This window comes from Amblyraja radiata, chromosome 26 (assembly GCF_010909765.2).
Source record: "Amblyraja radiata isolate CabotCenter1 chromosome 26, sAmbRad1.1.pri, whole genome shotgun sequence".
NCBI lineage: Eukaryota > Metazoa > Chordata > Chondrichthyes > Rajiformes > Rajidae > Amblyraja > Amblyraja radiata.
Genome location: NC_045981.1, coordinates 22,812,747 through 22,826,676, shown reverse-complemented (window position 1 = coordinate 22,826,676; position 13,930 = coordinate 22,812,747). Strand labels below are relative to the sequence as shown.

The following is a 13,930-nucleotide window of genomic DNA, read 5'->3' as shown; positions in this document are numbered from 1 at the left end:
TTAAGAGGTTGGAATCAGTCACAGGTCTTTGAGGAATATAAAGAAGGGAGGAAAGAACAAGTGGGCGATTAGAAGGGGAAACAGGAGAGTTGGATTAAAGAAAAACCCCAAACTCTTTAGTGCTATATTATAAACATGTGAATAACCAGGGAGAAGGTAGGGCTGCTCAAGGATAAAGGAGAGAATTTGTGCTTGGAGTTTGGGGATGTAGGCACGTTAATAAACAAGTACTTTACATCTGTTTTCACCAAGGAGAAGGATGTGGAAGACAGAGAGATCAGTGTGGTGAATATTGGTATACAAGAACAGTTTGAGATTAAGGAGAGCGAGGTGTTAGGATTCTTGATGAGCATTAAGGTGGATAAATCCCCAGGACCTGATGGGATTATTCACAGATTATTGAGAGAGGCAAGAGAGGAGATTGCGGGAGCCTTGATGAAAATATTTGTCAAAATATTTGAAGAAAGTAGAGAGAATCCAGGGAGTTATAGGCCTGTGAGCTTCGGCAGTGGATACTGTCCATATGTATGTTAGTTAGGCATTTGATAAAGTTCCCCATGGTAGGCTGATCTAGATGATTAAGATACACGGGATTACACGGGATTAATAGTGACGTTGCTATATGGATTTGGAATTGGCTTACTGATAGAAAATAGAGGATTGGAAGGAAGAAATACAGGCTGGAGGTTTGTGACCTGTGAAGTTCAGCAGGAATCTGTGCTGATACCAATGCTAGTTATGATATACTAGACCAAGCCCTCCCTTCACCACCTCCAGTTTAAATTCCATTTGGAATATTTTGGAGGACCAAGAAACCAAGAACCAAGTGGTTTCTTGGTCCCTGTCAGATGGGAGGCCTGGTCCCCCAATGCAACCCGTTCCCCCAACACAATATTCCACCACTCACCCATAACCCCCAGCACTGGACTTTAAAAAAAAATTCCAATTGCACTTCCTCTACCTCCCGCAGCACTTCCAATCAAAGATTATAGAGGAGCTTTATATATATATTTATAATCTTTGCTTCCAATGCCAATTCCACTTCCTCTGGCCCTTCCCCCCTCAGGTGCTGGCAGGAGCAGGATTAAGTGTTGGCAACATTGGCAACATTGTTGCAAATGTCAGGGGACTGTGAGATTCCATTCAGGTGAAAACTTGGTGGAAGCACAGAGTGTTCCTGGATCGCAACTTTGTATGGAAGTTTGTTGGAAGCTGGGGCTGCAAGGATTTAACAATTAAAATATTTTTAAACCTTTAAATATCAATAACCCAAAATATAACATCAAATCTGAAGGAAACTTGACAAGGGTGACGACGGGAAAAAGCTGAGTAAGGTTCTGCAAAAATGTTAGTGCTACCATGTACCGTTTTGCCGTAGATACCAACACACACACACACACACACACACACACACACACACACACACACACACACACACACACACACACACACACACACACACACACACACACACACACACACACACACACACACACACACACACACACACACACACACACACACACACACACACACACACACACACAACAAGACTTTTAATAGTATGTAGAAGATATATAAATGACTTGGACATAAATGTAGATGGGCTGGTTAGTAAGTTTGTAGATGCCACCAAGATTGCTGGAGTGTGAGGAAGGCTGTCAAAGTATACAGCAGGATTTAAAGCAGCTACAGCAATCGGTGGAGAAATGGCAGATGGAGTTTACTCAAAGCACATGAGAGGTGTTGCATTGTGGAGGGTCAAATCTAAGGGGAAAATCTATATTACTAATAGTCTGATCTTGACCACTTTCTGTTGTCCTGTATATTGATTTTAGAAAAAACGCTGCCACTTACCGCTGTGAAATTTGGCCAGCTAACTCAGAGCCCCCCTCCGCTGTGCAGGACAAGAGGATTTTTCCCATCGATGAAAAATAAAAGAGTTATTAGTGTTTAAAAAATGTTGAGATTCTCTCTCCTGAAGGCCACACCCCTTCCGGAGGGACTATAAAACCCGGAAGTGTTGAGTGCCTCAGTCAGTCTCTGCAAGATGGGGGAGCGAGTGGGTCACATCTCTCAGTCTGAGCTGTGAATAACACTGAACATATGTCTACTAAACTGTGAGTGCTTTTACTGACCTTAATATGGTTTGAAAATATAATTTGGAAATGCTAAAGCTGTGTTGCCTTTGGTTGGGAAATGCTAAAGCTGTGTTGCCTTTGGTTTGGAAATGCCAAAGCTGTGTTGCCTTTGTTTTGGAAATGCCAAAGCTGTGTTGCCTTTGGTTTGGAAATGCTAAAGCTGTGTTGCCTAATTAAAGTTGCCTTGCCTAGTTAAAGTTGCCTTGCCTAATTAAAGTTGCCTTGCCTAATTAAAGTTGCTTTACCTAATTAAAGTTGCCTTGCCTAATTAAAGTTACGTTGCCTTCTATATAATTAAAAGTCTAATCTTCCTGTTTGCGCTTTATATTGATTTTAGAATAAACGCTACCACATACGGCTGTGATTTTAGGCCATCTTACTCAGAGTCCCCCTCATCAGGTGCTGAGGATTTTTCCCATCGATGAAAAATAAAAGAGTTATTAGTGTTTAAAAAATGTTGAGATTCTCTCTCCAGTCAATCATGCCATGAAGGCCACACCCCTTCTGGTGGGAGGAAGGGAGGGACTATAAAACCCAGAAGTGTGGGCGTGGCTCCGTCTCTGCAAGATGGAGGAGGGAGAGGTCATGACTTGCTGACTTTAGTGGCCTTGCACCCTGCTTGAAGTGGTATGAAACTGCACTTGAATTTGTTGGCCTTGCACCCTGCTTGGAATGGTAAGAAACTGCACATGAATTTGCCAGCCCACCAGTCGTGAGTGAGTGAGCTTCCAGCATAACAGGCTTGAGTGATGAGCCGCCAGCCCAATAATCCATTCGGCCCACAATGTCCATACTAGCCCTCTTGAAACCAGTCCCTTCAGCCCACAACACCCATACTAGTACTCCAGAAAGCCCCCCCCCCACCCCCCCCCACTGGCCACCAATATTGGAATTGGTGGAGAGGTGGAACATTGTGTTGGGGGACCAGCCCTCCCGTGAGATGCTTGGAGGACCCAACGGGTCCCACTTAGTCTAGTGTACAATTAATGGCCTGACCCTCAGGAGCATTGAAGTATAGGATCTTGGGTTCAAGTCAATAATGGTCTGAAAATGGCAACACAATTAGACCGAGTGGTAAAGAAGGCCATTTCTTATCACGCTAACTTTCGTATGTCAGGCCATTGAGTGATAGAGTAAGGAAGTTATGTTAATTTTTTTTATAGGACTTTTAGGATGTTTGACCACATTTGGAATATTGCATGCACTTCTTCTCGCCCCATTTCAGGAAGGATGGGGAATCTTTGGAAAGGATGCAGTTTACAGAATGATGCTTGGATTAGGGGTATTAGCTTCAGGGAGAGGTTGGACAGACTTGAATTGTTTTCTCTGGAATATCAGAGGCTGCGGGGGGATCTGATAGAAGTACATAAAATTATGAGAGGCATAGACAGGGTAGAGAGTCAGAATCTTTTTCCCAGGATGAAAAAATCAAATACTAGAGGGCATAGCATTATGGTGAGAGGTGCAAAGTTTAAAGGAGATGTGCAGGGCAAATGTTTAATACAAAGGGTGGTGAGTGCCTTGAACGCACTGGAGGGGTAGTGGTTTAAACAGATACGTTAGTGGCATCTAAAAGACTTTTGTATGTGGATATGCAGGCAATGGAGGGATGTGGGTTGTGTCACGGTCTTAACATCATGTTTGGCATATACATTGTGGGCCGAAGGGCCTGCTCTTGTGCTGTACCGTTCTATGTTCTATGAATCTTGATTGCAAAAAAGGCCCATGTGACACGTGGGACAAATTAACTGGAATAAGAGTGGCTGCCCTAATGTAGCAGTCAACAGTATTTTATGAGATGTGGTGGAGAACACCATGGTATGCTGGGACTATCCCTAGGTTGTGAACATTAAGTGATGGACTCTGATTTCCAGGGCAATCAAGGTGTAAAGTTGCATTTGTGGTTGAAGAAGGCACAAATCTCAAGGACAAAGAATGTGTTCATAAGATCATAAGTGATAGGTGTAGAATTAGGCCATACGGCCCATAAAGTCTACTCTCCAACTCAATCATGATTGATCTGCCTCTCCCTCCTAACCCCATTCTCCTGTCTTCTCATAACCTCTGACACCCGTACTAATCACGAATCTGATGCAACGGCAACAGAATGAGCAAATCCTGTCTTCTCTGCGAGCATATAGGAACAGTTTAGTTTCAGATGTAGGAGTTTGTAAAGCTTACTGCAGATAAACTTTTGGGTTGCTTAAACACTGACTTTAATTTGGGAGTTTTATGTTTGAATAAAGGTATGAAGGCAAATAAAATGTTCAGCAAAAAAATAGGGGATACATTTCTTGATGGATGTAAGATATTCAGAAAGTTAGTCATTAAACCAATTTTGTGTTGGTTGGAAAATTGTTTTGGATTTATACAAATGAATTTCTATGCCGTGTTGTCCTGGAATCATTCTGTTTGAGACCATCCCAGGACTTGATATGTGCAGTTCAGAAAAATTGAATAGAAAAATGGCATTCCATATTTTAATTGTACTGGACAGCTAATTTCCCTTTAAAGTTGTGTTGAGGAGAATCCAAGATAGGATGTTGGTAAACCTATTCATTTGATTAATCCTCCCTGTCCATCTCTCTCTCTCTCAGACTTTATTCCTTCATTTGTATGTCAGTCCATGCCACCAATTCAACCGGCTTCCAAAGATGGGCATTTACCTGCTGTTTGGATTTGGTGGTTGTGGACAACCCAGAGAGACCCCTCCTTTCTTCTAATTCCTTTGCTCCACCTTTTCAGTGGTTAGTTTTAAAGTTGGAGATGAGGGTTGAACACGTGTTGGCGAATTTGTGCAATGGACAATAAAACACCATGCATGTTACGACCTGCTCTGTTGAGTTCTGCAGCGCAATTAGTGAGTTAAGCCCACCAGTAGTCTATTTTCCCCGACTGTATTGGATATCAGGCCATTTGGTAAATGCAGATAGCCCTTGTGAGCACAGATTGCGGCCAAATGCCATGTCATTAATAGATAGTCCCTACTGCCATTATGGTCATATGCATTAAATATTTTGAAACGGTAGATGAGGGAAATCTGAAATAGTCAGAAAACACGGGGGGTGTGCAACAGAACAGGAAACAACTGTGGAGAGAGAAATAGAGTTAAATTTTTGACTAAATCGGCCTGTAGATTATATTGATTATTCTTTACAATAAGAATATTTCCATAATTTTCTGCTTTTACCATTTTATTTATACAATAATCTTGCAGGACCATTCCAGTTACTTGTTTTAAATTCACTTATTGGTCAGACAAAGTACAGGTATTCTCTGAGCAAATCCATCTCAATTGTCTCTGATTACCTTATGCCTTTAAAAAAATCAATTTTTTAAAGTGTTCGCTTGAGTGGATTTCAATAATTTGTACTCCATCAAAGTAAAACAAATTGGCCTGTAATTATTTGGTGTGAGCCTGCCTCCCTTTTCATAGGCAGGCTCACATTTTTCATACAATGCCTTTTCATACAATGGTTTTACATTATCAGACCTCTGTACCTATGAAATCACTTCCTATGAATAGCTAGAGATGATTGAAAAATTGTAGTCAGATCCTCTTTGACTTTCTTCCTTTGCTTCTCTTAACAACCTGAGAATTATTTATTCTGGGCCTGGCAAATTATCAATATTCAAAGATTTCAAACCCCTTAATGCATCCTTTTTTACTGAAGTTACTCTAATGAACATTTCACACTCAATGTCCTTAATTACAATATCAACATCAGCCCCTTATTTTGTGCATCCTATGAGTAAAAATATATTCAAAACCCTACCCGTAATATACCTTCAGGCTTGCCAGTTTATTAAGTTCTCAGTATCTGATATATGCTTGCTAATTTTCCCTTATCTTAAACATTCCAGGGTCTGTAGATTTGGCAGACCAATTTTGTTTTGTGTGGTTTTTACCTTGAACCTCTTCATAGAAACATAGAAACATAGAAAATAAATGCAGGAGTAGGCCATTTGGCCCTTTGAGCTAGCACCGTCATTCAATATGATCATGGTTGATCATCCAAAATCAGTAGCCCGTCCCTGCTTTCTCCCCATATCCCTTGATTCCATTAGCCTTAAGAGCTACACCTAACTCTCTTGAAAACATCCAGCGAATTGGCCTCTGTGGCAGAGAATTCCTCAGAATCACAACTCTCTGGGTGAAAAAGTATTTCCTCATCTCAGTCCTAAATGGCCTCACCCTTATTCTTGAACTGTGACCCTTGGTTCTGGACTCCCCCAACATCGAGAACATTTTTCCTGCATTTAGCCTGTCCAATCCCTTAAGAATTTTATGTTTCTATAAAATCTTTAATCTTTCATACAGATCATCTTAAAAGCCTGATTATAGTAGGTATGTTGCAAAGCCTACCTGAAGCGTCTTTGAAAATCTGCCGCTGCCCGTGTGCGCGATTTTGGCGCCGTTTAGAGGGGGCGGGTTTAAAACGCGATTTTCTCTAGGCTGTTCAAATCGAAGATGTTCAGCCTAGTTAATTATTAACGAAAAATCGCTGGAAGACCCCGTCGCAAAGGCTATTATTAGGTTTAAAGGCCTCGTATAATAGTTATAGTAGTTTAAAAATCAATCTCTAAACCCGCGACCGTCAGCAACCGCAGAGTCTCATAAAGCAAATAGCAGAAGTTAGGTTGTATATTTTTACATTAAAAAGGGCTTCTAAAGATCCCTTTATACAAAATTTAATATTGCGAGTAGCTCAATTTGGGCCCATTATATCGCGCAGTATTTTTCTGGGCATTTGGGGCACAAATCTACCGCAATGTGAACGTTCTAAACCAGCGCGTTCCACAGGATCCTACTAGAAAGCTGATTTAAATGGGCATTTATTTACAGCAATTGAACACTGAATTCCTTCCATTTGGTCTATAAATTAATGTAAATGAGATTTAAAAATCATGTTTTATTGTGAATTATTTGTGAATATTATTTGGACATTTAGGCTATTTAAAAATGTTAATAATTTATTAAGAAATGGATAGATGTTTAGATCTAGTAATTGAAGTCTGAAATTAGCTACAATTAGGTAACTAACTAATTATATGCTTTAATTTCAGGTCATCCAAGTAAGATTATTTTATATTTGTTTCAGAATGCTTCAATCTATGATAACTGAAAATTTCATTCAGTTCTCTTAATTTTTAAGAAAGTTATGGGCTTTTGACTGTTCACGATCACAACTTTTTTGTTATGTCCATAGAAAATCAATAGGGAACAAGATGCTCATTTCCGAGTATGAAAATGGCCATAACTTTTTAAATACTTGAGATATGAAAGTGAATTAGGTGTCAAATTAAACTTATTTTTATGCTTTATCTGATGGGATAAATTACAGACTTGATTTTTTAAATCTCAAAATTTTGTAACATTGCTAATTATAGCTCCAGGATTCACAAGATTGAATACCAAGATTGAATGCCAAAATTGTTCATTATGATGGTCCCAAGGTTTGAACTAATGCCATACAGTAGCTTTAAAAAAAACTTGAACTCGTGGGGGGTGAAATTATTTTTGGTCATTGGCACTAAACACTTTGGGAACGTCACATGGTGGTTTTACTCACCTTCTCACTTGCAACCTCATTGAACTCAGTGGAACTGAATATTGAGAATGGATGACAGTATTGCATGTATTTAGTCCTTTGGATAAAGACAAAATTCTCTCCCAGATTTGCCAATTTAGTTCATGTCTGTTACTTATACATCTACGTATTAAAAAAGCACGAGAACACCCTTGGAACACTGACAGTTGATATCTGTGTCAGCCAGGCAGTTTTTCATCAGCATAAATGGTTTAAAACTATATATAGGGTTGATCAAACAGCCTGTTGGACAGTTGTAAAGCCTATATTTGGATACACAGTCCTCTTTTCCTGCTCATGGCAACCAACGTGTGATGTTCTATGAATAAAGGATGCCGTAGTCCTACATTATTGTTTGCTTTTATGTATCTAATGTTGGGACCTAAATTGATGAGGTACATCAAAAGGTTGAGTACACAGTAAGCATGTCTACAAGCAAATAGTTAAGAAACATAATTAGTTTAGTTTAGAGAAACAGGCCCTTTGGCCCACCGGGTCCATGCAGACCAACGATTCCCACACATTAATACTATCCTACACATACTAGTGACAAACAATTTGCAAGTAATTTTAATGATTGAACCAATGGTTCACAAATCGAGGGAGTAGACAGATGTTTGAAGGAAAGTAATAAAAATGTGTAGGTTTCCAGAGTGAGAAATTGCGCTGAAAACTCTTTTAAGTTCACTTGCAGAAAGGCCTTGAAGGATCTCACTTGAAAGATAGCAGGTTCACCAGTCCTTCAATGGTGTGACAACATAGATTGTGTACGTAAATACACTAGTTTGGAGTTCTGGACATAGAGACAATGGGAATTGTGAAAAAAAAAAGATTTAGGCGGACGATACCAAAACTAAAGTGTAAAATAGTCATGTATTTCAATAGAATTTCAGCAGGTTTTTTTAACAGGGAGGTTCAGGGTGACCTGATACAAGCATATAAAACCAGTGAAGTGTTCGATAGTGTAGGTATAAATGAGATGTTTCTGCCTTTGAAGAAGGCAAAAAAATAAACACACATAAATTAACCATCAATAAATTTGGAGGAAATGTTTTGATTCAAATGTTGCTTAAAATAAAAGATTATTAGGTAGAGTAAAAGTGAATAATGTTGATGCATTTAAGTGGAAGCTGGGTAGGTGTATGAAAAAGAAAGGAAAAAAAGATATAGTTATGGATAGATGAAGAAGCTTTTGTGGAGCATAAATAGCAGCAAATATCAGAGAAGCCAGCCAAATGAGCTATTTTGTCACGTAGACTCTTTACGACGCCATGGAAATCTCTATCGTGGGACTTGAACCTATAACCTTTGATTTAAAGATGAGTCTGCTAATAATGAGACAAGGCTGATGTCATAGGATCTGACCTACTGTTACCCAGGTACAGAATAGGTACCAACAAGGATTCAACTAAAACAAACAACACTGAAAATACACAGCAGCTCAGACGGCATCTTTGGAAGAGAAACAATTAATGGAATGGAATGGAATACTTTATTGTCACATGTGACTAGGCACAGTGACATTATCTGCTTGCATACCCAACGTATACAAATGTTTCAGGTTGTCAGAGCCTCCAAAATTAGAAACCAACATTTACATTGGATTAAAATAAAAATTTACTTTGTATCAGTCCTTTGCTTTTTAACACTCAACAGAATGCTCCAGAGTATTTCACAGTGGAGGAGGCCGTGTGGTCTTGTGTGGCAATGACTGGGATAAGTTAGAAGCCCTGCAAGAGGCCCTACTTGATGTTGCAGACCCGAGCCAGGTGAGTATTGTCCACATCTGTCTTCCTGACAATTACAGCATTGATTTCAAACAGCAAAACGCAAAATGCTGGTGGAACTACAAGAAACTAGATTATATTTAGATACAAACGTGGCGCACTGTCATTTCAAATTTATTTAAAAAGAAAAAAACCGAGGTGAAAGGCAAAACTGATTAGCAGGACACTATCACAGATAAAAAAGGGAACAAAATAAATACATATCAATATGTTGTGAAGAATGCAGTATATAGAGCCAGATATTTGCAGGGTATAAAATTCAAGGAAACTATGTTGATGTAACAAACTTGTACCACATTTCTGGGTACTATTTATACACAGGTGAGAAACTACTTTAAATAAATATTTAGAGAATGCCAGCATTTACTACTTACTTGAAGTGCATCAAATAAGAGCATTCTTCGTGAATCTGTGCAGTCTGCATGGCAACTGTAATCCTAGTGTACTGTTAGTTAGCAATTTCTTGGATTTTGACCAGCAGTCATGGAAAAAAAAGATGTCCTCGCTTAGATGTTATGTGCTGAGGGGAATTTCATGGTGATAGAATTTCACGTGCAATTTTAACATGTATTTATTACACTGTATCGCCAATTTGTGGAAAGTCACAGATTCCCTGATCAGCATCTCTGCCTGCCTGCAAATAAAGCCGGAGGAGAAAATAATTATTTAAAATATGTCAGTAAAAATATATTTACCAAATGTAACTGCACTAACATGGCGGTCAGCTGCACTCGTATGCGACAAGATTTTTATATGGAATAAAAGTAAATTTACTTGTTTTGTATTTCGTGATATTTTTTTCATTTAATCAATTTTTATCAAAGTGTAGAAACTCTTTATTGGGATCTTGAATGCAGCTGCAATACAAGAAGAACTAATTGGTGATTTTTTGTTTTGTAGACATTCAGTCCAAAGATAGTGCTTTTGGATCTAAGTGACACAGAGAGCATCCCTGAGAAAGCCAAGGAAATCCTTGAATCATTTGGGTGTGTGGATGTGCTCATTAACAACAGCAGTCTGAAAGTTAAAGGAGGTGCCCTCAATGTCCCTTTGGAATTGGACAAGAAGATAATGGATGCTAATTATTTTGGACCCATTTCTCTAACCAAAGGTATCCTGTTGCATTAACCTTAGTGCCAGTGAGATGATAAAACAACATTTTCTTACATGGTGAAAATAATATTTAATTGTGCTATCAAATCCACAATGTTTAATTTCCTCAAGAATCAAATTGAATTTAAAATAAACATATGGAACCCAGAGACATGCATGGAATATTGGGGCAGATAATTAAATGAACGGGGAAGGTGGAGGGCAGAGATAAAACTGGAAATGAAATAACTCCAACCAGGGAAGCTTTTGGTCAACAAATGGGCTTGTACATAGTAATTAAGTTCCTAGAACTTAATTTTAGTTTATTTTAGTTTAGAGATGTAGTTTAGTTTAAAGGTGTATTTACCTGAATGCCAAATGAGTTAGAAATGAAGTTCCCAACTGCTTTTCAGCAGTTAGAAATGTAATCAACTTGGTTTAAACCCTGAAAATAGTAATCAATACAACATTCATGACTACAGGCTGTTGAATAAATACACAGGGTACTGGACAGAACAGATAATGTATATGTGAGATGGTATTGATTACCCAGGATGTAGAAAATATGAAATTAATTACTCCGATTGATATCTTGAGTATGAAATGAGAATTATTCACAGTGTAGCGCGGCGATAAGCCCGAAATGAAGGCGAGAAGTCAGGTATTTCGGGAGGACTTTTATTAGGTGTGGTTCTCTTGTTCAGTAGGGTCTGCAAGAGAAAGATTGCGCCTAAACCCCTGCCCTTTATCCCCATCCCGGGACTAGTCCATTCTCGTGCCGAGGGGTTCGACAGTGTAATGACCCAACCCTTGGGAGCCACCACAGAACCCCCCCCCCCCCCCAGAACAGGAGGCACGAAACGGGGTACAACCCGACCGGACCGCGTACGGAAGTCGGCCGACAGAGGGGCCGGCGGAGGCACAGGTGGAGGGAGCCGCGAAGAGGGGTGACCTCACGGCCGAGGCTGGGCAACCAGCACCGGCTGGTCAATGTCCAAATGTGCCGCCTTTAACCGGTCAATCGACACGACATCCGGCCGGCACCCCCATGTCCACGCTCCAGCACCCCCATGTCCACAAAGGTGGCCTGTCCGTGCTCCAGCACTCAGAATGGGCCCTCATACGGCCTCTGGAGCGGCGTCCGGTGGGCGTCATGGCACAGGAAAACATAGGGCAGTCCCGGAGGGCTGATGGCACATGCGGGTGGAATGTCCCATGGCGGGACGTCGGCACGGGTGCGAGCCTGCCAACTCGCTCATGAAGGCGCTGTAGGGTGGATGAGGGCGTTCCCTGCTGCCCCGGTGCTGACAGCAGAAACTCCCTGGGCACCGTGAGTGGCGACCCATAAACGAGCTCCGCTGAGGATGAGGCCAAGTTCTCCTTATGCGCAGTTCCGATGCCCAGCAAGACCCACGGCAGTTCGTCCATCCAGTCCGGGCCAGAGAGTCGCGCCTTCAGCGCTGCCTTGAGGTGGAACCTCTCCACCAGGCTGTTTGCCTGCGGTGTGGTGTAATGCAGCCGCACACCCAACAGGTGAGCCATGGCCGACCACAGCTCAGAGGTGAACTGTGGTCTGAGGAGATGTCCACCGGCACCCAAAGCGAGCAGTCCAGCGCACGAGCGCACGTAGTTGTCGAAGTATCGGCCAGCGATATGGCCTCCGGCAACCGTGTGAAGTGGTCCACAATTGAGGGGGTGGGCGATGCCCCGGGACGACGGGAGAGGCCCCACAATGTCCACGTGGGGGTGGTCGAACCGCCGGTGTGATAGACTGAACTCCTGGAGGGGGGTCCGGACATGGCGCTGGATTTTTGCCGTCTGGCACAGAATGCAGGTGCGGGCCCATTGGCCAACCTGCTTGCGCAGACCGTGCCACATGGACTGAGCAACCACAAGTGCCGTTGTCGCCCGGATGGATGGGTGAGCCAGCCCATGGATCACGTCGAAAACCCTCTGGCGCCACGTTCGAAGGGCGGACGATCCCCAAGGACTCCATCGAGCGGAACTCCTACCATGCCAGACGTAGCTTATCAGGTGGCAGTCAGCGTGCTCGTGCGTGGAAGGTTGGGCTGGTAGTTGGTATGAAATGCACCACCCCGTGCTCGGGAGTTGGTGACCGGAACTGTGGGGCCAGGATGTCCGGGAACGCGGTCAAGACATGAGCAAAACAGGAATCCACGGACGACAGGGGGCGTGCAATCGGCTCACTCAGATGCAGTGTGATTGGTTCCATCGTTGCGGCGTGAACAAGCGCTGCCGCCTGACATCCACCAGGAGGGAGTGAACCCGGAGGAATTCGGCACCGAGCAACGGCTGGGTGACATCGGCGATGGTAAACTGCCACGAGAAATGACAGGAGCCAAAAACGATCGGGACCGTGCGAACCCCATACGTACGGATGGGGCTGCCATTCGCCATGGTGAGGATGGTACCCCGCTTACCGGAACGAATGTCCGCCAGCGAAGGGAGCAGGATGCGCAGTTCTGACCCGGTATCCACGAGGAAGCAACTCCCGGTGTGCCGATCCCAGGCGAAGAGACGGTGAATCTGGCTGGCAGCCGCGGGGACTATTGGCAGCCGGCACCGGCATTTCCCGGGAACATGCACGGCTGGCAGCATTGTCGTGCTGCAACACCCCAGCATTGGTGGTAATAGCACCAGTGCCTCCTGCCGGTGGCGCTTGGAGCCTGCTGATGTGGGACTGCAGGTGCGGTATCCGCCACGGCCACGGGGGGCGATCACACAGGCCTCCGGAGCACAGCTGTCACTCCCTCCACGGCTCCCTCACCCAACTGGAGGGAATCGGGTGCTGCCGGAGTGACAGCCAGCGCGCTGACATCATCCCGGTGCGCCATCCACAGCGCGTCAGTGAACGAGTCGTCAGTGAGCTGCAGGCGGATGTAGGCCGGCAGCAGATGCAGGTACGTGTACTCAAACAGGAGGAACGGCGTGTGCCCATCCAGGAGCGCGACCATATCGTTAAGGAGGCTTGATGGTCATCAGTCATCTAGGCCCTCCATGTGAAGGATCCGGCTGAGCCCGTAAACCTGGAGCAGGAGCTCCTTAAGGCCGAGGTATTTCTCGGCCGCCGGGGGGCTCTTCGAAGAACTGAGTGACCGCTCCGGCCGTGTCCTAGTCGAGGGCCCCCACCAGGTAGAAGTAGCGGGTGTCGTCCGCTGTAATGCCCCGCAGCTGGAATTGGGCCTCCGCCTGCTGAAACCAGACGCGAGACCGGGCGGTCCAGAACGTAGGTAGTTTAACAGAGACCGCGTCGAGAGACAGGGCCCGGTCGGCCTGTGAGGCGGACGACCGGGCGGCT

The 13,930-nt window shown here is 43.3% G+C and overlaps 1 protein-coding gene across 3 annotated transcripts in view; it reads left to right on the top strand.

The window, feature by feature from the left end:
* Nucleotides 1–13,930, top strand: part of dhrs7c (dehydrogenase/reductase 7C) — a 33,456-nt gene that overhangs the window by 10,427 nt on the left and 9,099 nt on the right. For all 3 annotated transcript variants that reach the window (XR_004415850.1, XM_033044486.1, XM_033044487.1), the window contains exons 3-4: nucleotides 9,389–9,501; nucleotides 10,420–10,630. Coding sequence is in view for 2 of the 3 variants with exons in the window: in XM_033044486.1 (XP_032900377.1) it covers nucleotides 9,389–9,501; nucleotides 10,420–10,630 (324 nt within the window). In the remaining variant the exon portion in view is untranslated. The remainder of the gene's footprint in view (nucleotides 1–9,388; nucleotides 9,502–10,419; nucleotides 10,631–13,930) is intronic.